The sequence below is a fragment of the Saprolegnia diclina genome (assembly GCF_000281045.1).
Source record: "Saprolegnia diclina VS20 unplaced genomic scaffold supercont1.36, whole genome shotgun sequence".
Classification (NCBI taxonomy): Eukaryota; Oomycota; class Saprolegniomycetes; order Saprolegniales; family Saprolegniaceae; genus Saprolegnia; species Saprolegnia diclina.
The window spans coordinates 114,221-136,347 of NW_008246103.1; the positions used below are offsets into that span (position 1 = coordinate 114,221).

Sequence of the window (22,127 nt, forward strand, 5' to 3'; positions counted from 1 at the left end):
GTTGCTGGCATCGGTCGCAGCGATGACAATGATGTACAGTATGACGAGCAACTTCGTCCGAGCTACAACACAATTTGAAAACGACACTTGGATATTGGAGATAACCCATAAAATAGGTTCCTCGAAGCTACTTGGAGCAACAACCATGTTGGTGTCCACCATGCCAGAGGTGGGCGAGGCGGGTTAGCTTTGACTAAGACTATAAATCGCGAATTGCTCGACCTCGCCAGCTCTGCGCCTGGATCTTGTGAGTGTGCTTCCATGGCGATTTGAGGCTGTCAAGCAGGCCGGCCGACCGCTTCAATGCATGAGGTCCAGACTCTCTTGTCTCGGGTCTCTCCCTGTACACAACCCTCAACAAGTGTCCGGTGAAAAGACATCGATCGCTCTGGAGCCGGCAACGATGGACATGGGTAGACGTATGACACTCGAGCACGTCGACATTCGCTTTCTCCGTTCTCTCACCCTGCTACACATCGCGATTCAGCAAAAAAGAGCGTTCGAAAGCGTAGCTTTTCGTCGTCTCGGCCGTGTGCGGTGTGGCGAATATTGCCCCGTACCGCGCGGGTTGCATGAAACCAGCACCCAAACTAACATTCCCGTATGCAACAATGAGGGTCGGACACAGAACAGAGTCCATCGCTCCGTCTTGGTCTTCTTCTCTCGCACCAGTAGGAGCTGTTTTTCGTAAGATAGGAGCAGTGTAGCTGCACAGCTGCTAGAGGTCGAGTGCATTCAAATGGAGCCGCGAGGGATGACTTCGATCATCACTACATTTGAGACAAAACAACAAGCAACCACGAAGCAGAAGATGACGACAAAGGCGAGAAGTCATCGATAGGAAGGGAGAAGACGCGCATGCCTGCAACAACTTGGTGCTGCGTTTGGCAAGGTGTACAAATCAATTTTGCGGGCGCCCCATTCCGAGCGCTCCTGGCCGCACAATGTGCACAGAATAACGTCAGGGATCCTGCAACATGTGGCAGAAACACGAGAATCATCAAACCAGAAACAATCGCACAGGCAAATTTCTCATGAAAACGACCAAAAGTAGAAGCGCGGTGGCATATTCGTGTAGTCATCACGCATTACACCCGATCAACCAGTCGATAAACTTTCTGGCCGATTTGTGCAAGCAGCATCGACGGCGCTGCGACATCAAAGGCGCGCTAATACACTGTCGCACAGCAGCCAGTGCATGAATATTGCTCGCCAGCATGGTCGCATCGTCATCCTTCTACACGCTTGGCACGACTCGCTCGACGTAGTGATGCCATTATTATCATATACTGGTACAACGTTCAACGCACACTCACCCACCCTGACCTCGAGTCATGGGGTGGAGACCCCAAAGAGATGACGACCGTGATGAAGACCTATCGGTCCATAATTGCGCGTCTATGGCGCAGAGATACCATAGGTAATGGCGCTACTCGCTTCTGCTTGCCCGACAAACCACACCTGCATGCCCTATGATTGCGGCTACGCAGTGGCACTGCGGCATCACGCGATCCTCTTTTGTGCGACGTTGTCGACGCTATTGCTGACTGATACCTCGCATTCATAATACAGCGTTCTGCAGATGGCCACGCGGTGGACGAGTTGTTTAGTGTCTTCGTAGCAATTCGCCAAAACACTGAAACTCGGTTTCTTTCGTAGAGGTTTCATTGCGTAACACGTCATATGGTCGGATTGGTACCCAATTCTCGACCGCATACCACTGGATGTGCGGTTGTCAACGCCCGAACGCCCATTTCGGTGCGAAAGGAAAGTCGATAACCACAAGCTTACCTCGGTGCTCGATGGTTGGGAAGCTCGGTTGTGGATAAACAACAACTACATGTATACCCTTGCCCAACCACATCTCACCAACAGTTTGCGCTTGCATTTTTGAGAGCGACTCGGTGCAGGACATCCGACGCCACGTACACGAGCAAAATACTGCCGTGCCATGAGGCACGAAGGATTTTGCTACAGGCACGAGCGATGGCGTGACGCAGCGGCGTAGTAAACCATTTATGGACATCTCTGGCACAGGAAAGCAGTTGGCAACCCGACTTGATTGTCCACGGCCACACCGAGGGACCTTCGTATGGTGCGGTGTACCCATCGCTTCAAGACGGCATGCAACGCATCAGCACCGCACGGCGTCTCTTTACCGACTGTCTCAAGCGCCAGCCGTTGCCAGATCATCCTCCTGGGCGCGTTGCAGCAGCTTGTTGCAAAAGCACGCACAACATCCAGACAATAGGATCGACAAGGAGAAAAAGAAGAAGACGAAGCTTCGGTCGTACTTTCAAATTTGCCAAGTATGATGAAAATGATGACAAGCCTCGAGACGACGTGCCTCTTTGCCGACTGCGCCAAGCCCATCGTGCCCGGCACGGAGAAATGTGCGTCCCATAAGAACAAGATCAAGTGCTCGATCGAGGGCTGCCCCAACCAAGTCTACGCCCGGTACCTCTGCGTCCGCCATGGCGGCAAGAAGCAGTGCAAGTCGCTTGGTTGCGGCGCCTTTGCTCGCGGCGGTCCGTACTGTGTCCAGCACGGCGGCGTCGCAGCCAAGCGCTTCTGCACCGAGCCGGGCTGCCATCGCCAAGCCCATGCGCGCCACAAGTGCGTTCGCCACGGTGGTGGCCGACAGTGCAAACTCAGCGGATGTGGCAGCCACGCACGCCTCTCTGGCTACTGTGACGCGCACACGTCGTCACGGACAGAATCGTTCGAGACAATCGACGAGTACACGCTGCTGCTCTGCGCGTCGGTGACGCCCATGCCGTTTGAGCCGTCGCGCTCGCTCTTTGCCCCGATTGACATGGACGTCTTGCAGCTCTTGTGCTAAGACATTCAAGTGGAAGCAGCTTGTATTTATATCAATAGACCACTAACGTTATACCGTACGATCGGCGAGTGTTGTTACTACCGTGATCGTGCGCGCTGGCGACCGACGATCGTGAGACGCCTATAAGCCATCAAGCGATAGATCATCCATTTGAGGAAATCGAGTTAAAACGGGTGGTCTACTCTGGAAAGACGTCGTTCCGCACCTTGGAAGGTTACTGCCAGAACTTGGTCGAAACCAAAGTTAGCACTGTGCTGCAGTGCTTGGCCATCGATCGTTCCATATTTGTACAGATATGAGTAGCCAGTCACCTAGTAGTGGGTTGGAGACTCTGCAGTATCCGTTGGTTGTGACTCGTACATGTTGATGCCAGTGTTGACGAGGCTTGCACTCACACCACGGTGAGCTGATGTTGGTAGATGGTCGTCGTTGGGTGATCACTGCTTTCGCCAGTGGCGGCGATCCTATGAGATGGGTGGGTTTTGTTACCGATGCGTCGCGAATGAGACTGAGGAGGAGCCGTGTGTACGCTGTTGCAAGATGGCAATCTCGCTCGGATGGCGCGTGGGCTCGGCAAAGGTGCTGCGATGTAATGGTCGCGTTCCGCCCAGAGATCATTCGCCCCACTGGGTTTTGCGGCCCATCAATGCCAGGCTCGCCGACCACATCCCAAAATGCCGGGCACCGATTGGCGGAATAGTGTATATCGTCAGAATCGTTGAAAGGCTTTTGGTGCCAGTGCGCCCGAGGCATCGAGCTTGATAGTTCCAGCACGCCGACGCGGTGCTCTGCGTTCATTCCCACTTTCAAAGTTGACGCCTCCTTCTCGGTCGCATGCCGCCGTCGACCGTGTGCACCTTTACTGAGTGCAGCCGCCCGGCGATGCCCGACTCCAACAAGTGTGTCGTCCACAAGAACAAGCTCAAGTGCTCACGCGACGGCTGCCACAACCAGGTCTACGCCCGGTACCTCTGCGTACGACACGGCGGGAAGAAGCAGTGCCAAGTACCCAGTTGCCGCGCGTCTGTCAGCCGTGGCGTGTTCTGCACTGATCATGGCGGAGGCGTCGCCAAGCGTCTCTGCACGGAGCCCGGTTGCAACAGCCAGGCCCACGCCCGCTACAAGTGTGTGCGCCACGGCGGCGGTCGCGGCTGCAGACACAAGGGCGGATGTCCCATGTACGCTCGGTACGGCGGTTTCTGCCGGCGCCACGCTACAGACAGCGTCATGACCAAGCGCGAGGAGCCCGCACTGGTGACGGTGCCCTTTTTTTCAACGCCTGCGCCGCTCGAAAAGTCAGCGAGCGATGGGCCCATGGACGACAGCACGCTCTATCATGCGATCGACAATGCGATCTTGACCTTGCTCTGCGACTCGCTCGCGTCGATTTCGCAAGGGCAGTCCGGTATTCCGTGGAGCTGTCTTGTCGACGATGCTCCGGCGTGCTCCTTCTCGAGGTAGCTGCGATGCAAAGCATCCAGTTCAATTTATGCAACGAATAAACCTTCGTGTCCTTTCTTTCAGTACTATGAGTACCCAACAATGTCTCTTGGCGTCCGATACGGTTCGTCGATGCAAGTTGGATCAGCAGGGAGGAATGCTGCTTTCCGCGATCGCAAGCAGTAGCACAATTCACAAGTTGATGTGGCAACCGCAATGCTACTTGTTGAAGATTCGTGCTGGTCGACTGCACGACACTGCTCGGAGGCGTGCAATGCACGCCTATTTCGTGAGCTTGTCCAAAACTCTTGTAGCGATCGTACTTCACGCACACCTTGTGTTGTGGTCCACACGCCGATGGCGGCAGTGGAGGCGATGCAGGATATTTTGCTGGATTGGGCCCATCGCGACAATCAACCATCATTCTACGATTCTGTGATTGGTTCACCTGGCTTCTGGCGACAGCTGGTGCGATTGCAAAACAGCGTTTTGAGTCGACCTCAAGAAGCCGACGAGTCCGTGGCGCATGCACTTTTCGACTTTGCACCAAGTACCAACTCCTTCAACACGACAATATGACCCCCATGGATGATGTTGTCTGCTCGTTTGCGGGCTGCAACCAGCCGCGTCGGTTTGGCTCCACCAAGTGCGTCACGCATCGCAACAAGCTCCAGTGCACCTTTGAAGGCTGCAAGAACCAAGTGTACGCCCGGTACCTCTGCATCCGCCATGGCGGCAAAAAGCAGTGTGAGCACAGCGGCTGCGACGCGCCTGTGCACCGAGGAGCGTTTTGCGTCGGCCACGGCGGTGTCGTCGTCAAGCGCTACTGCACGGAACCGGGCTGCAGTCGCCAAGCCCACGCCCGGTACAAGTGTGTGCGGCACGGTGGCGGCCGCACATGCAAAGAAGCTGGCTGCGACGTGCACGCACGGGCGAGTGGCTACTGCCGGCGCCACACGGCCCGACCCAGCGCGAGTGGGACGCCTTCTATCATCAAGAAGGCCGACTTGGCAGCCCACATCAACGCCGAGCTGCAGCGCGTTGGCGCCAAAGTCGCCAACCTCATGACCCTTGCCGCCCTCGACGACCCGACACCGCCTGTTGCGTGCGAGGAGACTGCGCTTGACGCCTCGATTCTGGATATTCTCTGCGACGCGCCGCTCTTTGGCGAGGACTGCGACGTGCTGCTGCTTCTTGGTGCAGAGAGCGATACTTTGACGCCAACACTGCTTCCATCCGTGGACTGGGCATCGACAGAGTTCAACATTGCAATTTAATCGAGTGTAGAGTAGTAGTCTATCATATAATTGCGTTGGAGGAAGCCATTGGTCCGTACTGCAACCCAAGTCCTACAGGCAGCATGGAGATACTCGTCCTATCATGCGATTACACACCTACATCGAGAGGAAGCCAACGCGTGCCGCAGTGCGTCTAGCCTATCATCAGTCGTCCTTCCTGCCGCGCTATTATTTATGCACTTAGCGACCATCCATCATCACTTGTGGCAAATTCAGCGACGCTGCATCTCCGTCGACGTTTCTTCCCGTGATCGGTATCATCTCTCAAATATGGCTACTCGTGAGTGCTCTATGCACTGCAGGAAGTGGCAGAGCATTCGAATGTGCTCGCATCGTTGGCGCGAATCTGCGGTGCATAGACCAGCGTATCGTCTGTTGCGTGGGTGCGCAGCTGCCACCGCTGCTTCGGTTGGCAGTCTCACGTATGCACTCTGTCGGCGATCACAGCCACGGGTATATCACAGTAGACAACGACGTTCTCTCTCCAGTGTTCTCTCTCAAGTTGTACAATTGTAGTCGAAACCAACAAGCAAATTCGTGTTTGTCGCGTCGCCTTCTTTGCCCCGTGTGCCTCGGTGGCAGCAGGTCTTCTACGAACCCAAGTTCATCGCGTGCATCCCAATATCACGGCGGTGCAGAATACCAGTACCTCCTCTCTTCCCGCTACTCGCAGCGTGGAGATTGAACTTGGGCGTGACGCATACCGATCCTTGTGGCGCCAAGACAAGGTTGCACACCGCTGGGTTCAGTGCGATGCCATGACACGCTTACGTAGGAGGAGTGGGGCCGACCAGTCACATTCGAGCACCATCGTTTTATCGTCTCACTTCGAAATCTTCTTCTCGCTGCCGAGTAGCATGACCTGCACTTTCTTGGGCTGCGACCGACCGGCTGTGCCCGGCACCGCGCGTTGCGTCTCGCACAAGAACAAGATCAAGTGCTCGATTGACGGCTGCACCAACCAAGTCTACGCCCGGTACCTCTGCGTTCGCCATGGTGGCAAGAAGCAGTGCCAAATGCTCGGCTGCGACGCGGCCGTCACGCGCGGGTCGTTCTGCGTGGAGCACGGCGGCTCGGCCGCCAAGCGCTACTGCATCGAACTCGGCTGCGACCGCCAGGCACACGCTCGGTTTCGCTGTGTCCGCCATGGTGGCGGTCGCCACTGCAAAGTGGAGGGCTGCAACCTCCATGCGCGGTCCTCTGGCGCGTGCCACCGCCACATGCCGCCCCGCAACGGCACCAAGACCAAGAAAAGCCACGCGCTGTCCCGCCGAACACGACCAGCGCTCTGTAGCACCGACCACGTCTTGTCTTATGACGTTAGCGCGCTCCCGGCGTGGACGACACCACTCGATGGCATCGACTACTCGATTCTCAACTTGCTTTGTGAAGCACCCAAGCTCTTGGCAGGTCGTGGCAACAGTCCTCGCAGCGCGCCGTACGAGAGCTCATTCTGTCGATATGGCGGATAAGACTAACGTAAACGAGCCGTCTTGGTATTACTCGAGTCGCCTTGCTTGCACCGTTGGACTCGGAATGCAGGCAAAGACCCTGCGAAGACACTGGAACTGATCCGGTTAAGGTGGCTACGCAAGTGGTCAGCGCAGGCACGTGCGCGTTGAAGGATGCGCGCCCATGGCTCGAGGTATAAACATCTCTTAGTACACAGTATGCCAGCGAGCATGACACCTCACTCATATATTTCTTGCCACCATCCACCCGAATCAAAGTGCACGTGGCGTTCGGCCATCGGCGGTAGCGAAAGCAGGTGCATGTGGTCAGCGCCACGCCTGCCACGTCACACCTCGTCCGAACACCTTTAGCACCTTTAGCACCGCGCCCCCGCATGTTTGTCTCGAGCATCCCAATGTCGAGGCGCTCGTAACGTCAAGGGCAAGGAGCGTAGCGTTCGAATAATGAATTCCACGAGGCGGCACTTCGTTCAACGACGACGTGGTTCCCGCCATCTACCATCATTCCATTTCGACATGCCGGCGCGAATGATGGTCCATTAAGCCCCTGTCCGTGATCATGAGTCCACATTTCAATATTGACATCCACACGAATGACACACTCGACGACAACCTGCTTCTTCCTCGACTGCCACCAGCCCGCGCTGCCAGGTCTCAACAAATGCGCCATGCACAAGAACAAACTCAAGTGCTCGATGGACGGCTGCACCAACCAGGTTTACGCGCGGTACCTCTGTGTGCGGCATGGCGGCAAGAAGCAGTGCCAAGCCGACGGCTGCGACGTCGCCGTGAGCCGCGGTTCGTTTTGCGTCGATCATGGTGGCGCCCTCGCCAAGCGCTATTGCACCGAACCCGGCTGCGATCGGCAAGCGCACGCGCGTTACAAGTGCGTGCGCCACGGCGGTGGCCGGCGCTGCAAAGTCGACGGGTGCCTCCTCCGAGCGCGGTCGAGTGGGCACTGTAAATCGCACGGCGGCGAGAGCCCAAAGGCGACACCGACCCGGAAAGAGAGCGGCGACGACGACGACATCTTTTTGGACCTACCCGACTTGATGGACCTCTCTGCCTCTGAGGATGACCCGATGCTCGCCTCGACACTCGATGACGCGATCGACGAGTCGATCTGGAGCGCGCTCTGTGACTCCCTTGCCTCGAGCAGTGTCACTTGGAGTACCACCATGCTGTAGCCCCTAGTTTGCTAAACTGACAATCAACTCGTTTATCTATTGCATGCATGGCTGCAATGCGCAGAGCGATACTTTGGCGCTTGGTGCCACAAGCGATTCCCGCATTTCTGCAGATATGCGTGCCAGACGCTGTGCTTTGAATGACATGCGAGTATGTCCTCGAAAATCGACAACTTCAGCAACCGCAACAAAGCCGAAGCGCTGGGCTATTGCTTCAATTGTACTCCGCGATGTGGGCTGCGAAGATGCACGATCTGGCGTCAAGGTTACCACGGCCCCGGTTGCTTAAACGCTGGTACAAAACTTGGCCTTGCTTTCACCTACAGTGCGAATCGACTAATTCTGGAGTGGGTTCACTTAGACGCGAACTAGACTAGCAGTCGAGTGCGGCTGATGCCCAAAACTCGCTCGAGTCCTTGTGTCGAGATTTCTTTGGTTCAATGGGTGGTGTTGAAAAACACCAGTGTTGTGAGGTACTATGTTACATAGCGACCGAGGACTTACGAGCGTTCGCCACGGATGCGGCGAGCGAGCTGGATGTCCTTGGGCATGATCGTGACACGCTTGGCGTGGATGGCGCACAAGTTGGTGTCTTCGAAGAGGCCGACAAGGTACGCCTCAGCGGCTTCCTGGAGGGCAAGGACGGCCGAGCCTTGGAAGCGCAAGTCCGTCTTGAAATCCTGGGCGATCTCGCGGACGAGGCGCTGGAACGGGAGCTTGCGGATGAGGAGCTCGGTCGACTTCTGGTAGCGACGGATCTCACGGAGGGCGACCGTACCCGGGCGGTAGCGGTGGGGCTTCTTGACGCCGCCCGTGGCAGGGGCGCTCTTGCGGGCAGCCTTCGTGGCGAGCTGCTTGCGCGGGGCCTTGCCACCGGTGGACTTGCGGGCGGTTTGCTTGGTACGAGCCATGTTGTTGAGAGAACGAGTTTTCGGAAATGCCAATCCCGGAGTGCAATCTAAGCTCTGGCCAATCAGCGCGCGAGCTCCCTGGCGCGCAAGTGTTGGCCAATGGCCTTGCTTCCCGCATCTTTGTGGCCAATGGCATCACGCAAGAAAAATATTCCTCCAATCCAAACCTGTTGTCGTTCTGAATCGAGGAAGGGCCAATCAGAACCTATATCTCGGGCCTTTGATTTCGACCAATCGCAATACGATGTCGATTGCTACCAAGTCATTTTCAGTTTTCCCTCCAAGAAACAAGAACAAACATGTCTGGTCGTGGCAAGGGCGGCAAGGGTCTCGGCAAGGGCGGCGCCAAGCGCCACCGCAAAGTCCTTCGCGACAACATCCAGGGTATCACCAAGCCCGCCATCCGCCGTCTCGCTCGCCGTGGCGGTGTCAAGCGTATCTCGGGCCTCATCTACGAAGAGACCCGCGGTGTCCTCAAGGTCTTCCTCGAGAACGTCATCAAGGACTCGGTCACGTACACGGAGCACGCTCGCCGCAAGACGGTGACGGCCATGGACGTCGTCTACGCGCTTAAGCGCCAGGGCCGCACGCTCTACGGCTTCGGCGGTTAAATCCGCGTTGCCTTACGAGTGCAAATTCAGACTTCGGTCTCTCTACATCTGGTGTTTCTAAACACCACCCATCCCTCTAAGAAAGAGCTCTATAGAATAGTGGCCCAAATCTGGCTAGACCCAGACATCTAGCAGATAGCGAATCTCACTCCGAATACACAGCTGCAAAATCTGGTTCTAGTCGCCAATTTGTCAACAAGAGGAATCCAGTCAGGCTGCGCAGGTCTCTTGCGCTGTCAAGGGGTCAGTTCCGACGGAGCTTACGTGGTGTAGCCAGAAGAACAGGTTGCCGTGGCTATGATGCCGGCGGCACTGCATGAACAAAGCTGTTGTTGCTAACGTCTCTAGCTTCGTCATCCCCCCGGGTGGTACCAAAACAGCACCATGACAGAACCACAATCGGGCTGTTCGTCAATTCTCATGAGCAACACCACATGCTCAGCTTCGGAAGCATTATCCGACTGAAGAAGCGTTCCGAGAAGGCTTCCCTGCTCATGACGGGCGCGTGTTAATGGGTGGCGTCCATGGGTGGCTCGTGTGGGAAGCAGTGGTGGGCCTTTCCTGCCAGACGTCGTTGAGGCGGAGGTGGAGTGCAAGTAGCCGACGCACGCTCAATCCCTTTAAGATCCACCCCCACCGGGCTGGGGACCCTCTAAAAGGTTCGCTTGACGGTACGTATCAAGTTCAAAGCCATTTGTGTACCGGTAGAGGATAGCCAACGTAGTTTCTCTCATCAATGTCCTGCATGCCATGCCACCAAGTAGATATTGTTGCTATGCTGCAACACCTCGGAAGCGTCGTCGTTGTTCGTATGCAGCTTCAAGAGACCCTTCGGCACGCTCGAATCTTATTAGGGTGGACCCCCCAATACGTGTCTCAGGAAGTTGAACCAATCGCTGACGCCAGCGGCTGGTCAGCTTCGCGACTGGGCATTTCCCGACTTGAATGTCCGAGCGCATTTGACTTGCCGACCCTGATTGATTCGCCTGCCGAGGTCGTCGCCAGGCTGTCTTCCTACCCCATACGCCACACAAGTAGCAGCACGGAAGAGCGCCATGGAGATGCCCAAGAAGGAGCTCACGCCGCTCCTCAAGATCACGCCGCCGCGCTACAACGCCAAGATCCCAAACTTCTCGCCGCTCGCAGAGATCCATACGAGCTCGTCGTCGCCGCAATCGGCGCAACCAGCGCACACCGAGCTCTACTTAAGCACAGAAAGCGTGGCCTTTGCCTTCCAGCCGCGCCAGCCAATCAAGCAGCCGAGCCCAAGTCCGTCGCTCGTTTCGAGCTCGCCCTTGTCGTCGCCAGCGTCCGACGTTGTCATTGAAGACGAGTGCTTGTCGATCTTGGACCCGTACTTTGACGTGACGCCGTCGCGCCTGCACTTGGCGTTTGACGAAGCGGACCCGGACAACTCGGGCGTCTTGAGCCGCGACGGACTGCGCCATGGCCTCGAGAGTCTAGGCATCCGGTGCGCCGACGCGCCCGCGATCGTTGACGCGCTCCTCTCGTTCGTCAAGGAGCCATTGTCGCGCTCGGTCTTTGAGGACATTGTGCAAAAGCTCAAGCTCGGCAATCTCTTTGACGAGCAAACGGTCGCGCTCTTCACCGACTCGGTGTACGCACCGGCGCGGATCGAAGTCGTCGATTTCTCGTCGACGCGCCTCTCGCACTACAAGCCCGAGCTCCGGTCCTTCTTTATGAACGACCGCGCGCCGTGGGCGTCCTGTCGCTGGATCAACGTCCAGGGCCACGACCACTTGAATCTCAAGCGGCTCGCGATCAAGTACCGGCTGCACCCGCTCGCAATGGAAGACACGATCGAGCTCAACGAGCGGCCGAAATTCGACTCGTACGAGACCCACCGGTTTGTCATTTTTCCGGTGCTGCGCCAAACAATCCGGTTTCCGCGTAGGTTGCTGGCCTCTAGTCTCAGGACTCATTATGCTTGTAGAGGAGACCACGCACGAAGCGCCTATTGACGACAGCTGGTGGAGCTACCTCATGGGCACGTCGTCCCCGTCGACGCCGGCCATGGCAGCGTACGAATTCCAGCTCGCGATCGAACACGTTTCGATCTTTGTTGTCGATGACGACACGCTCATCACCGTCAAGCCGACGCGGCCCAACGACATTTGGCGCACGGTCCACCGGCGCTTGGCGTCGACGTACTCGAAAGTGCGGCACAACGGCGCCAACTTTCTCTTCTACACGGTCCTCGACGTCATTGTCGACGACATGACCAACGCAATGGACCAAGTCCGGCAGTACCTCATGCACTTGGACCGCGAACTCGCGCGCTTGTTGCATAATTTTGACATCGGTGTCCTTCGGGATGTGCAAATCGAACTCGCGCAGCTCCCGCGCGTCATCAAGCCGACGCGCGACGTACTCAAGAGCGTGTTGGAAAGCCCCGAGCTCCCCGAGACGACCAAGGCGTACTTTCGCGACGTCCACGACCACACCAACCATATTCTCGATGAGATCGAGTGGCAGTCGCAAATGTGCCGGGGCATGATCGAAGAGTACCGCGACGCCAAGTCGACGCAGACCAACTACGTCATGTACACACTCACGATCGTCACGACGGTCTTCCTCCCCGCCCAGTTTCTCACGGGCGTCTACGGCATGAATTTTGGTACGACGGCCCCACGTCCGAATATGCTAATGTTGCGGTGCGTAGACTATATGCCCGAGCTCCACTCGCGCTACGGGTACCTCGTGTTTTGGGGCCTCATCCTCTTCATCACGATCACGCTGCGCTTTTACTTTCGCCTCAAGCAATGGGTCTGACCCATCGACCCTTTACTTTTAGTACATGCGGCCAGTAGATAAAATGACTAACAAAAATACTAGATTGATACCCCCTGTATCTAACCGCGTAATCCCCGTCGTTGTCTGCACCGCTGCAAGGTATATCGATAGGAGGGATGATAATGGCAAGTCTTGGTTATGAGAAAGTGGAGGCATGACGGCCTCCGAACACGGAGGGGCAGCGAAACCCGCAGCACTTGGCTGCTAAGAACGTCAATCCGCCAAGATCGTCCGGAAGAATGCTACAGCGTATCCGTAGTCTGGCAGTCGGAAGAGCGCAATGCTGGCCGCGTCCTCGTTGCCGACGCTCTGCTATGCGTGGATCGCGGTCGCACTCGTCACGTACGTGCTGCTTCAGTTTGTGACGGCGCCGTTCGGTCGACACACGTCCACTGCATGGGGCCCTGTGCTCAACAACAAGGTCGGCTGGTGCCTCATGGAGCTGCCGTCGCTGCTCATCATGGGCGGCTGCGCGTGGCGCGAGTACTACGTGGACGCCCGCCCGTCGTCCTCATATGCGTGGGTGCTCTACACGCTCTGGGTCGCCCACTACGCGAACCGGTCGATCATCTACCCGCTGCGCATCGCGGCCACCCCCAAGCCGATGCCGGTCCTTATCGTCCTCTGCGCGTGTGGCTTCAACCTCGTCAACGCGGGGCTCAACGGCGCGTACTTGCTGCATGCCAGCGCCGCGTACGATGCGTCCTGGCTTGTCTCTCCGAGCACGGTTTTGGGTCTCTTGCTCTTTCTTGCTGGCATGGCCATCAACTGCATCTGTGACACGATGCTCATCCGCCTCCGCAAGCCGAATGAAACCGGGTACAAGATCCCCCGTGGCTTCCTCTTTGAGCGCATCTCGTGCCCGAACCTCTTGGGCGAGTGCATCGAGTGGGCGGGCTTTGGCCTCATGGCGTGGAACCCCGCGGCGACGACCTTTGTGCTCTGGACCGCCGCGAACTTGGTGCCCCGCGCCGCGAGTCACCACGCATGGTACCAGTCGCACTTCAAGGACTACCCTCGCACGCGCAAGGCTATCGTCCCGTTCCTCTACTAGTCCAAGGCCAAGTATATTCTCTCGGATATGGTTGACACATTGACGTAAAGACGAGATGAATTTCCTGTAAATAGGGTGGTGTTGAAGAACACCAAATGAAAATGAGTGCTCGCTACATACATCGCAGGGCGCGAATCTACGCCGACGACGTGAACTTGGTCACGGCCTTCGTGCCCTCCGAGACAGCGTGCTTGGCGAGCTCGCCGGGGAGCATGAGGCGGACAGCAGTCTGGATCTCACGCGACGACAAGGTCGACTTCTTGTTGTAGCGCGAGAGCTTGCCGGCCTCGGACGCAATGCGCTCGAAGATGTCGTTGATGAACGAGTTCATGATCGACATGCCACGCTTGGAGATACCGGTCTCCGGGTGGACCTGCTTGAGGACCTTGTAGATGTACGTCGAGTACGACTCGACGCGCTTGCCCTTCTTGGCCTTGCCCTTCTCGCCCGTCTTCTTCGGGGCCTTGGCGGACTTCTTGCTCGGGGTCTTGGCCATCTTGGTTGCTTGGAATGCAAATTCGAAAATGGGATTCCGTGGCGCAGCGATGGCCGTGTCGCAAGGATCCGCCGTGGCGCGAAATGGCTCCCGCGGATTGGCTTGCTTTGAATCCGCATCCATGATTGGCTATGAAGGTTGATCACAACTTTTGATTGGTTTCATTGTGGCGGCACGGATCAGGATTGGTGGAATATTTCTGGCAGCGGTGGCGAAGATCGACGGCGGCAACGTGACATATTTCAATTTCCAGCTTCCAAGCAACAACCAACATGTCGGGCAAGGGTAAGGCTACGGGCGGTCGCGGTGCCAAGGGCAAGGCGTCGTCGCGCTCGTCCAAGGCGGGTCTCCAGTTCCCCGTCGGTCGTGTTGCTCGCTTCCTCAAGAAGGGCCGCTTCGCCCAGCGCATTGGTGGCGGCGCGCCTGTCTACCTCGCTGCGGTCCTCGAGTACCTCTGCGCCGAGATCTTGGAGCTTGCTGGTAACGCTGCGCGCGACAACAAGAAGTCGCGTATCATCCCGCGCCACATCCAGCTCGCGGTGCGCAACGATGAAGAGCTCAACAAGCTCCTTGGCGACGTGACGATCGCGTCCGGTGGTGTCCTCCCCAACATCCACAATATTCTCCTTCCCAAGAAGTCGTCGCTCCCGACCAAGGAAGCCAAGGCCCCGAAGGCGTAAGCTTCTGCGCGCATGTGTCTCTACATTTCGCTCTACACGCTTATATTTAATCATTTCGTCCTGCACACCTGTCTTATGAAGGCTCAACCGCCATGAGTCGGCATTTTAAATTCACTCCACCCTCTCTCGACGAACGAGGTCCACGATAGGATACGATCATGGTCGAACTAGAGCTCCAACTCGTCTTGCCGGAAGGCTCGCAATAGAAGCCTCTCGCATGCCTATGACCCAAGAGAGAAGCGCAGAGCCTCACATAGCCCACACGGTCTGAAGGCCTCGTAGCGGATACGACAAACTTGCGTCGAGTTCGTCGTCGAGCTGGCGAGGCAAAGGTGTGCAGGCCACAAAGCGGTGTCCGATGGCCCGATGTACTCACCCTCCGCGCGACTCGCTGGGACGTCGAACGGTCTGCAACGCGTGTGACAAAACCTCATGATCGTTCACTAGACAAAGTCGCTTGGGACTGTCGCTGTTTCAAGGTGCGGGGCGAGTGGCTGTTGAAAGCTCTCGCGTTGGTGGCTGCAACTGTCCACAATGCCGCAGAGCAGCAGTTCACCTGCACAGACACGTCGGAAGAACGTACCCGATGTGCATGCACTGCCGCGTCTCTTCGCTTCGACGGGCCACATGTAACGAACCGAGCAACTGCTGTTGACACTGGTCTACTTGGTTGCTCAGCTTTTTGTCGCTACTAGTATGCAACTCACATAATATGGGTCGAAATGAGCGGCTCCGATGAGTTTATTCGGGTGGAGGCGCAAACACGGCCCCATCGTCCAAAGATCCATTTGACAATTGCGTCGTCATGGAATGTGTGGCGCAGAGGCTTTTGCGATATTAGTATCGGGACATGTGGAAAGCACTCGACGGGCAGAGCATATCGATCCATCAATTGAAGCAGTCAACTATTGCATATCACATACGTACCGGCTGGTAAATGGCGTCGTTGCCCAAGGGTGTGGCGCTGGGTGTGGCGTGTTCGAACGGCCTGCCAGGTTCGTTTCTGGTCGGCTTCGCGTACCGAGGCAATCCACCATGTCAAGAAAGCAATTGTTGACTAGCACATTGCGCCGGCACCGTTTTGCCCTGTGGCGGTTGACCTCATTGTCCATTTTCCCTGCCACCGACGACAACCATGGCCGACTTTGCCGTTGTCAAAACCCCGCAGTTCGACAACGAGACGCCAACACCGACACGGACGTCGTCGACTGCGCTACTGCTGCGACTCCTCGTGCTTCTCTGCCTGGGCATCTACATCTTTGGCAACATTGCGACGTGGGCGCCGCTCTTCGAATTGCAGCTCATCAACACCATGACCGAGTGGTGGAACGGCTACCCCAACAACGGCGGCTCCGTCGTCGCGGGCCACCACTCCAAGATCATCGACACGGGCATCGGGCGCAACATTACGATTTCGGGCCACACGGAGTTTGTGCGACCGACGTTCCTCTTTCTGTTTTGCATCTTGCCCTTCTTTGTCGGCCTCCTCCTCATCGAAGCCCTCGGCCACCCCGCGCTCGCCCCTCGTCGTGCCACGTCGTCGGCGTTTTGGCGCGTCGCCCAATGGATGCGCCGCAAACCGTCGCTCTTTGGTAGCGTGTCCCGCTATAGCCTTGGCGAGTGGCTCTTTGGTGTCGTCTTTGTCATTGGCGGCAACGTTCTCTGCTTCTACTACGAGTGGGACCGGCGCGTGGACCTCGCCAAGGCGGCGGCGGTCTCCGGCAAGATCAGCACGACCAAGTACTGGAACATGGTCGGCATCAGTGCGGCGTACCTCTGCATCTACAACATGGCGTTTCTGCTCCTCCCTGTCTCGCGCAACTCGGCGTGGATGGAGTTTATGAACATTTCGTACGCCAACGGCGCCAGGCTGCACCGCTGGGTGGGCTACATGACCGTTTTGACCGGCGTTCTGCACACGGGCGGCTACTGGGGCAAGTGGGTCCGCGACGGCACGTGGATCGCCAACCAATCGCCGTGCATTGAGTGCGACTTTACGAACGAGACGACGGGGTATTTTGCGTGGTTCAACTTTTTCGGGCTCGTCTCGATTGTCGCGATGCTGCTCATGATCCCGACGTCGATCCCGATCGTGCGTCGAAAGGCGTACGAGTGGTTCTATATCTCGCACTGGGTGCTCTTTGTCATTGCGCTCTTTTTTGCAATTCTCCACTGGACGCAGATCCTGTGGTGGATCCTCCCGTCGGGCCTCGTCTTTCTCATCGGCCGCGCGTGCTCGAGCTACAACGCCCGGTCGCCCGTGCCCGCGACCATGCGCGTCATCGGCGGAAACATTGTACAAGTTGTCCTCGCGGTGCAAAGCGACTACTTGGTCGGCCATTTTGTCTACCTCAACGTCCCGGCCATCTCCAAGCTCCAGTGGCACGCGCTCACGGTTGCGTCGTCGGCCAAGACCTCTGGCGCCACGACAATGACGCTGCTCGTCAAGCCTGTTGGCGACTGGTCGACCAAGCTTCTCACGTATGCGAACGAGTGCGGCGACGCCCCCGTGGTGTTTGTGGACGGGTTTTGCGGCGCGGCGCTGGACCACGTCGGGGACTTTCCCATGGCCCTTCTTGTCGGCGGTGGCATTGGCGTCACTCCAATTCTCGCCGTGCTGGAAGAGATGGCGCACAACGTACATGCGACTGGTACCTGGGCGCAACGTGTCACCCTCGTCTTCTCTGCGCGCGACCTTGCTTTGTTTGAGCTCCTCGCGCCGGTTCTCACCAAGCTTCGCGAGCTCGACCCGCAGCAGACCCATTTCACATCGCACCTCTTTCTCTCGACGCTTGCCGACGACAAAGCCCTGGATGCCCCCCTCACGACATCGTCATCGGTCGCCAAGCCGCAGGGAGCGATGACCGGTCGCCCATTCCGCGCGCCACTTCAGTCGCGCACGACCCGAGCAATCCTGTATGTCGTGCTCTTTGCGGTTGCGATTCTTGCACTTGGTGCTGCACACTGGGGCAACGGACCCATTCAGGGGGCCAACCACTACGCCCTGTGGCCGCTCCAACGAGCGTTTGAGCTCGCTGTCTTCACTGCCACAATCCTCGTCGTGTACGTCTTCCTCTGGGCCGAGGCCCGCGACGCGACCCAAAACGCGACTGCGCCCGTCCCGAGCGATGACGCGCTGCCAGCCACCATCGCGACGATCCGGGACCTCTTGTTGCACCTGGGTGTCACGGTTGGCACGCGCCCGGATGTCCACGCGCTTGTGGCCAACACCGTCGCGAAGGACTGTGCCGAGAACGGGGTCGTGGGGGTCATCGTGTCGGGCCCTGAGAGCCTCAAGTGCGCAGTCAACGATGCGGCCGTTGCACTTGGCGCCCACCGCTTTGACATTCACGAAGAAGAGTTTGAGCTCTAAGCAGATCATTGCACATCATAGAGAACCTTGTCTATTGTTTTGTTTCAACACCTGGTCTTAGCGGCGGTTTCATGTCCGGTTTCGTGAACGGTTTCATGTCAAGGGTCATAGAGTCGTCCATGATGACGGCCGGCCAAAGCAACCACCACCACATGCTCTGAGCAAGAAACCGACAAGTCGCTCGCGCTATCCAGTCGTCATGGGTGCATCTTGAGAGGCTTCCGCGCACGTGCATTTCTAAAGCTCGTGGTGGCTTCACGCCTTGATGCCTTCAAGTGCAAGTAACCTAAATCAGTTCGAGCGCCTCGTTGCGGTCAACCGGGGGCATTGCCAAACCATCGACTCTTAGTAGCAGTTTGTCAGTGAACCAGTGCCCACCACTGCGGAGACGACGTCGCAATGTGAGAGTAGCTCGCCACCGCTCGAGATCATAAAGACGTATCCATCTCCGACTTGATGGCTTTGGATCGATGCTGTCCAGTCTCTCAACGGCTGGAGCTCGACACGGCTGCGGGGCGACCTCGAGCACATCGCTTGCCTTGTCAGCTGCACCCACCATTACTGATGCAATTTATGTGTCGACGGACGCGTTTTCATGGGCGCAAGTCCCATCGGACCGACCACGACTCGGACCGAGCAACTACAGCCGAACCGTCCGCTTGCCGCCACTTCCACCTCCGATCCTGGTTCGGAGAATGCAGTCGCGCGGGATGTCACAGGCGCGAGATCTTGGTTTGCCAGCTGCAGCTCCAAGGCGATGGTACGACGGTCGTTATACTAGCTGTACTAGTAGTTCTATACTAGGGCGAAGGCTAGCTTGCTTGTACATGTAGTCGGCTCGCTCATCGTCACACCCACTGCATCCGTCATCGTTGGGTAAGTAATGGCAATATTAAAATAATAATATAAATCGATTCTTTTAGCATTGTTGGCGTGTTTGTATGGGACAGTCGCATGAACCGCTGGTGCGTAAATTAATTTCGTGGAAAATTCTCGGGTGATGGGAATATTAATTTGCAGTAATATTCGAAGGCGGATTAAAATATTCTGTTTCGGCCATTGACGCTTTCACCGACGAGAGGAGCGGCGCCAGTCGCGCGATGGAAGAGCCCCTGGATGTAGGCGCGCCCGACGTGTGGGTCACACCCGGATGGACAGAGTACCCGATCATGGAGAACTTCTACGCTGGCGGCGCCATGGACGTCGACCTCGAGTCGCCCTATGACGTGGTCTTCTCGCCCGACACCAAGGCGGCCTTCGCTGCCACCTACGACGCTGGCTTCGAGCGCCCGGAAGAAGACTCGGACACATCGATGGACGAAATGGGCGAGCTTTCCGCTGTCGCATTGGCCGAGACGCCCCAAGAGCGACGCGTGTCTTCCCCACCGACTTATGCCAAGCATCGCCGCATGACAACGATCAAAGACCTTAGCACGCCGACGCTTGCGAAGACAGCGGCCAAGTCGTCTGCATTCACGACAGACGCTCTGCAAGCGACCGCTGACGACCTTCGCGCCAAGGTACGCTTTTGACACACCATGCGTACTTGGAAGCTCATGATGGACTAGCTTGAACAGTGTCTGGACGACGTCGCTTCCAAGCTCACACAAGAGTACGCCACGTACGAAGCCTATGAGCTCTCGACGCTGCCTCCGCCACCGCCACAGCCAAGTCTGTTTTCGTTTCTCTGCGCACCCCAAGCAGATCCGTGGAAGCACTTCGACGGTCTTCGCCGGCTCTGCGATCTCGTCACGACGTCGTCGCACCACCGCACCTTGAACCAGCTCACGCGCCACAAGCGCCACGTGCAGCGGCTACTGCACACGGTGCTTCGGCGCCATTACCACGTCCACGACATGGCGCTCACGGCCAAGGAGCTGGCGACCTTTGAGTCCATCGAGATGTACCTCGAGCACGACCTAAAGCTCCATTTGCTTTCGCAACAGCGCGAGTGGCTTCAGCACCTCGACCTTGCGCGGGAGCAGGCCAAGAAGGACGCATCTGCGCACGCTGTTCGGTACCGGCATCCCTCTCTCGACGTCGACGACGCGTACCCGCACAACATTCGCCACGGCAAGATGCGTCGGCTGCTCGAAGCCGCAAGCTGGTACCGGCTCCTGCAGCAATCGGCTGGCCTCGGGCGCAGTCCCCACGGGACGAACCTCTCGGTGGTCGAAAGCAGCAGCAACGCTAGCCCGACCGAATTGCCGCGTCAGCAGAGCGTCATGGACGATGTGCTCGCTGGCGAAGAATTCTACGCCGAGTACTACGAGCTCATGAACACAAAAGAGGTAGCTCTCGCCTCTTGCGATCGTCTCACGCGGTTACCTGTAGTGGTGGTCGGTCGTCCAAGCGCAGTTTGAGAACCTTATTTTCGCCGCTGCCGACAACCGCATTTGCCACATGATTGACCGTGTGTGCTTTGACGGCGCACGACTCGCGTGCGAAGACCTCCTCGATGACAGCACGTCCGACTCCACCCACCCCAAGAAGGTGCCCTACGTCGACTTGCACCACGCGTGGCTGCGCGATCCAACGCCCGACCACGTGCTCGAGTTTATCGAAGCGGTGACACTCCGCGTCCGGCGCGAGTTTGGCATCCTCGACGACGTCAACAAGAGCCTCTACATCTTTATGCAGCGCGCGCTCTTCCCACGGCTAGTGACGCTTTGCTACAGCACGCCGACGCTGGTAGAGTGCGCGCGCAAGGACGCGCTCTGGCGCAAGAAGCAAGCGTCGCTGCGACTCGCCGGCGTGAGCATGGAGCAGTTTGGCGTCACACCCGACCTCGCCCGTACGTTGCTCGTCACTCTCAGGCAACGCCACTCACCCTCGTGTATAGAACGCATTCGCGACGGTGCGGTCGATGCCAAGATGGTGTTTCCGGCGGCCCGGCTTGCCTTTAGCGCCATGGGCAGCCTCGTGCCCTGCGACCTCCTCGAAGAGATGATCCACGGCGTCGTCGTCTTGCACGAAGAAGCTGCCAAGGTGTTTGGCACGACGCGGATCGCGGTCGACACGTTCTTCCCGCTGCTGTCGTACGTGCTGCTGCATGCGGACATTCCTTATGTGCACGCGCACTTGTATTTATTGGAGCACTTTGCGCTCGCCGAGATGCACGAGACGAGCAGCGGCGACCACCCGAACCGCAACGGCGAGGAGTCGTACTACGTCTACTGCATGCACGCGGCTGTCGAGGCCATTTGCAGCTTTGCGCGACCACCCACGATTGCCTAGCCTAATGCGAGGAATGCGAAATCTTTATTAACTTACATGGTGTGGGGTGGCAGGACAGGGCAGGGCTGTGGTGGATGGTGTCAGTGGTGGTCGGCGCTCGCCATGTGATCGATCCAGAGCACGGCCGCGAGCTCGAGGAGAAGAAGCAGCACGTTGCATTCGCTGAGCTCGAGCACGAACGGCGGCAGCGTGCGCTGTAGAAAGAGCTCGACGCTCGCGATCACCGCCATCTTGGCGACGAGGTGGGCCGCGAGCTCCGACCACGAGAGGTCCTCGGCGTCCTCGCGGAGGTCGCGACCGATGGCCTCGTACGCCCGTAGCACCTGTGTGAGGACTCGTCGTGGGTTCGTGGGCGCCCGGCCGAGCATCAACTTGGGCCCGTCCATCTCCATCGTGGTGTTGTCGCGGGATCTTTTCTCGCCGAGGGTTGTGATTAAATCCCACGGTGGGTTTGTCCCAATGTCCCATCGCGGCATCTGTGTGGACAAACTGGACGCGATTAGTCGCTTGACGCGATCAACTAAGCTTTTTGGCACACGGGTCCTATCTCAGCACGCTACCGATGGCCTCGGGCCAAAGAGTGGCTTGAAGCGTCCGAGCATTCGCGTAAACCATGCACAGCTGGCTGTCCCAACCACCCTGCATGCGAATAGTACACGTCATCGCCATCACCAACGCATACTATGTGTTGGTGCGGCCAAATATATATGTT

The 22,127-nt window shown here is 57.6% G+C and overlaps 14 protein-coding genes across 15 annotated transcripts; 11 read left to right on the forward strand and 3 right to left on the reverse strand.

The window, feature by feature from the left end:
• Positions 1 to 2,316: 2,316 nt before the first annotated feature.
• SDRG_10534 (hypothetical protein) lies at positions 2,317 to 2,896 on the forward strand. Its single transcript, XM_008616529.1, has one exon. It carries the CDS (start codon positions 2,321 to 2,323, stop codon positions 2,840 to 2,842), a length of 522 nt encoding a protein of 173 aa, XP_008614751.1. The 5' UTR covers positions 2,317 to 2,320; the 3' UTR covers positions 2,843 to 2,896.
• Positions 2,897 to 3,566: 670 nt separating this feature from the next.
• On the forward strand, positions 3,567 to 4,368 carry SDRG_10535 (hypothetical protein). The gene has a single exon (XM_008616530.1). It carries the CDS (start codon positions 3,677 to 3,679, stop codon positions 4,301 to 4,303), a length of 627 nt encoding a protein of 208 aa, XP_008614752.1. The 5' UTR covers positions 3,567 to 3,676; the 3' UTR covers positions 4,304 to 4,368.
• Positions 4,369 to 4,775: 407 nt separating this feature from the next.
• Positions 4,776 to 5,564, forward strand: SDRG_10536 (hypothetical protein). The gene has a single exon (XM_008616531.1). The coding sequence runs from the start codon at positions 4,858 to 4,860 to the stop codon at positions 5,557 to 5,559; it is 702 nt and encodes a 233-aa protein (XP_008614753.1). The 5' UTR covers positions 4,776 to 4,857; the 3' UTR covers positions 5,560 to 5,564.
• A 394-nt stretch (positions 5,565 to 5,958) lies between these two features.
• On the forward strand, positions 5,959 to 7,087 carry SDRG_10537. 2 transcript variants are annotated; one of them, XM_008616532.1, is made up of 2 exons: positions 5,959 to 6,033; positions 6,097 to 7,087. In XM_008616532.1, exon 2 carries the CDS (start codon positions 6,339 to 6,341, stop codon positions 7,050 to 7,052), a length of 714 nt encoding a protein of 237 aa, XP_008614754.1. In that variant the 5' UTR covers positions 5,959 to 6,033; positions 6,097 to 6,338; the 3' UTR covers positions 7,053 to 7,087. The 2 variants fall into 2 exon arrangements, with proteins under 2 accessions (XP_008614754.1, XP_008614755.1); XM_008616533.1 differs by lacking the exon at positions 5,959 to 6,033 and having other exon boundaries at positions 6,223 to 6,308; positions 6,356 to 7,052.
• Positions 7,088 to 7,475: 388 nt separating this feature from the next.
• SDRG_10538 (hypothetical protein) lies at positions 7,476 to 8,259 on the forward strand (the record flags this gene model as incomplete). The annotated part of the gene is made up of 2 exons (XM_008616534.1): positions 7,476 to 8,189; positions 8,240 to 8,259. The coding sequence occupies exons 1-2, from the start codon at positions 7,646 to 7,648 to the stop codon at positions 8,257 to 8,259; spliced, it is 564 nt and encodes a 187-aa protein (XP_008614756.1). The 5' UTR covers positions 7,476 to 7,645.
• Positions 8,260 to 8,654: 395 nt separating this feature from the next.
• On the reverse strand, positions 8,655 to 9,188 carry SDRG_10539 (histone H3). The gene has a single exon (XM_008616535.1). It carries the CDS (start codon positions 9,148 to 9,150, stop codon positions 8,740 to 8,742), a length of 411 nt encoding a protein of 136 aa, XP_008614757.1. The 5' UTR covers positions 9,151 to 9,188; the 3' UTR covers positions 8,655 to 8,739.
• Positions 9,189 to 9,430: 242 nt separating this feature from the next.
• SDRG_10540 (histone H4) lies at positions 9,431 to 9,936 on the forward strand. Its single transcript, XM_008616536.1, has one exon. It carries the CDS (start codon positions 9,450 to 9,452, stop codon positions 9,759 to 9,761), a length of 312 nt encoding a protein of 103 aa, XP_008614758.1. The 5' UTR covers positions 9,431 to 9,449; the 3' UTR covers positions 9,762 to 9,936.
• A 765-nt stretch (positions 9,937 to 10,701) lies between these two features.
• Positions 10,702 to 12,646, forward strand: SDRG_10541 (hypothetical protein). Its single transcript, XM_008616537.1, has 3 exons — positions 10,702 to 11,672; positions 11,716 to 12,399; positions 12,445 to 12,646. Exons 1-3 carry the CDS (start codon positions 10,817 to 10,819, stop codon positions 12,552 to 12,554), a joined length of 1,650 nt encoding a protein of 549 aa, XP_008614759.1. The 5' UTR covers positions 10,702 to 10,816; the 3' UTR covers positions 12,555 to 12,646.
• A 126-nt stretch (positions 12,647 to 12,772) lies between these two features.
• Positions 12,773 to 13,742, forward strand: SDRG_10542 (hypothetical protein). The gene has a single exon (XM_008616538.1). It carries the CDS (start codon positions 12,856 to 12,858, stop codon positions 13,627 to 13,629), a length of 774 nt encoding a protein of 257 aa, XP_008614760.1. The 5' UTR covers positions 12,773 to 12,855; the 3' UTR covers positions 13,630 to 13,742.
• A 23-nt stretch (positions 13,743 to 13,765) lies between these two features.
• On the reverse strand, positions 13,766 to 14,125 carry SDRG_10543 (histone H2B; the record flags this gene model as incomplete). The annotated part of the gene is made up of 1 exon (XM_008616539.1): positions 13,766 to 14,125. The coding sequence occupies one exon, from the start codon at positions 14,123 to 14,125 to the stop codon at positions 13,766 to 13,768; it is 360 nt and encodes a 119-aa protein (XP_008614761.1).
• Positions 14,126 to 14,365: 240 nt separating this feature from the next.
• SDRG_10544 (histone H2A.3) lies at positions 14,366 to 14,872 on the forward strand. The gene has a single exon (XM_008616540.1). It carries the CDS (start codon positions 14,398 to 14,400, stop codon positions 14,803 to 14,805), a length of 408 nt encoding a protein of 135 aa, XP_008614762.1. The 5' UTR covers positions 14,366 to 14,397; the 3' UTR covers positions 14,806 to 14,872.
• A 956-nt stretch (positions 14,873 to 15,828) lies between these two features.
• On the forward strand, positions 15,829 to 18,242 carry SDRG_10545 (hypothetical protein). The gene has a single exon (XM_008616541.1). It carries the CDS (start codon positions 15,941 to 15,943, stop codon positions 18,176 to 18,178), a length of 2,238 nt encoding a protein of 745 aa, XP_008614763.1. The 5' UTR covers positions 15,829 to 15,940; the 3' UTR covers positions 18,179 to 18,242.
• Positions 18,243 to 19,231: 989 nt separating this feature from the next.
• SDRG_10546 (hypothetical protein) lies at positions 19,232 to 21,452 on the forward strand. The gene is made up of 4 exons (XM_008616542.1): positions 19,232 to 19,698; positions 19,747 to 20,469; positions 20,513 to 20,972; positions 21,021 to 21,452. The coding sequence occupies exons 1-4, from the start codon at positions 19,279 to 19,281 to the stop codon at positions 21,413 to 21,415; spliced, it is 1,998 nt and encodes a 665-aa protein (XP_008614764.1). The 5' UTR covers positions 19,232 to 19,278; the 3' UTR covers positions 21,416 to 21,452.
• Positions 21,453 to 21,495: 43 nt separating this feature from the next.
• SDRG_10547 (hypothetical protein) lies at positions 21,496 to 21,807 on the reverse strand (the record flags this gene model as incomplete). Its single annotated transcript, XM_008616543.1, has 1 exon — positions 21,496 to 21,807. One exon carries the CDS (start codon positions 21,805 to 21,807, stop codon positions 21,496 to 21,498), a length of 312 nt encoding a protein of 103 aa, XP_008614765.1.
• Positions 21,808 to 22,127: the final 320 nt, after the last annotated feature.

What these genes read in the sequence shown, in the direction of transcription:
- SDRG_10540 (XM_008616536.1), top strand. Translation starts at nt 9,450, where the DNA reads ATGTCTGGTCGTGGCAAGGGCGGCAAGGGTCTCGGCAAGGGCGGCGCC.
- SDRG_10546 (XM_008616542.1), top strand. Translation starts at nt 19,279, where the DNA reads ATGGAAGAGCCCCTGGATGTAGGCGCGCCCGACGTGTGGGTCACACCC. An exon ending in CTGACGACCTTCGCGCCAAG is followed by an intron (nt 19,699 to 19,746) that starts GTACGCTTTTGA and finishes ATGATGGACTAG; the next exon opens with CTTGAACAGTGTCTGGACGA. An exon ending in CGTCACACCCGACCTCGCCC is followed by an intron (nt 20,973 to 21,020) that starts GTACGTTGCTCG and finishes CCTCGTGTATAG; the next exon opens with AACGCATTCGCGACGGTGCG.
- SDRG_10539 (XM_008616535.1), bottom strand. Translation starts at nt 9,150, where the DNA reads ATGGCTCGTACCAAGCAAACCGCCCGCAAGTCCACCGGTGGCAAGGCC.
- SDRG_10545 (XM_008616541.1), top strand. Translation starts at nt 15,941, where the DNA reads ATGGCCGACTTTGCCGTTGTCAAAACCCCGCAGTTCGACAACGAGACG.
- SDRG_10541 (XM_008616537.1), top strand. Translation starts at nt 10,817, where the DNA reads ATGGAGATGCCCAAGAAGGAGCTCACGCCGCTCCTCAAGATCACGCCG. An exon ending in CCAAACAATCCGGTTTCCGC is followed by an intron (nt 11,673 to 11,715) that starts GTAGGTTGCTGG and finishes TTATGCTTGTAG; the next exon opens with AGGAGACCACGCACGAAGCG. An exon ending in CGTCTACGGCATGAATTTTG is followed by an intron (nt 12,400 to 12,444) that starts GTACGACGGCCC and finishes TGCGGTGCGTAG; the next exon opens with ACTATATGCCCGAGCTCCAC.
- SDRG_10542 (XM_008616538.1), top strand. Translation starts at nt 12,856, where the DNA reads ATGCTGGCCGCGTCCTCGTTGCCGACGCTCTGCTATGCGTGGATCGCG.
- SDRG_10535 (XM_008616530.1), top strand. Translation starts at nt 3,677, where the DNA reads ATGCCGCCGTCGACCGTGTGCACCTTTACTGAGTGCAGCCGCCCGGCG.
- SDRG_10536 (XM_008616531.1), top strand. Translation starts at nt 4,858, where the DNA reads ATGACCCCCATGGATGATGTTGTCTGCTCGTTTGCGGGCTGCAACCAG.
- SDRG_10537 (XM_008616532.1), top strand. Translation starts at nt 6,339, where the DNA reads ATGACACGCTTACGTAGGAGGAGTGGGGCCGACCAGTCACATTCGAGC.
- SDRG_10534 (XM_008616529.1), top strand. Translation starts at nt 2,321, where the DNA reads ATGATGACAAGCCTCGAGACGACGTGCCTCTTTGCCGACTGCGCCAAG.
- SDRG_10544 (XM_008616540.1), top strand. Translation starts at nt 14,398, where the DNA reads ATGTCGGGCAAGGGTAAGGCTACGGGCGGTCGCGGTGCCAAGGGCAAG.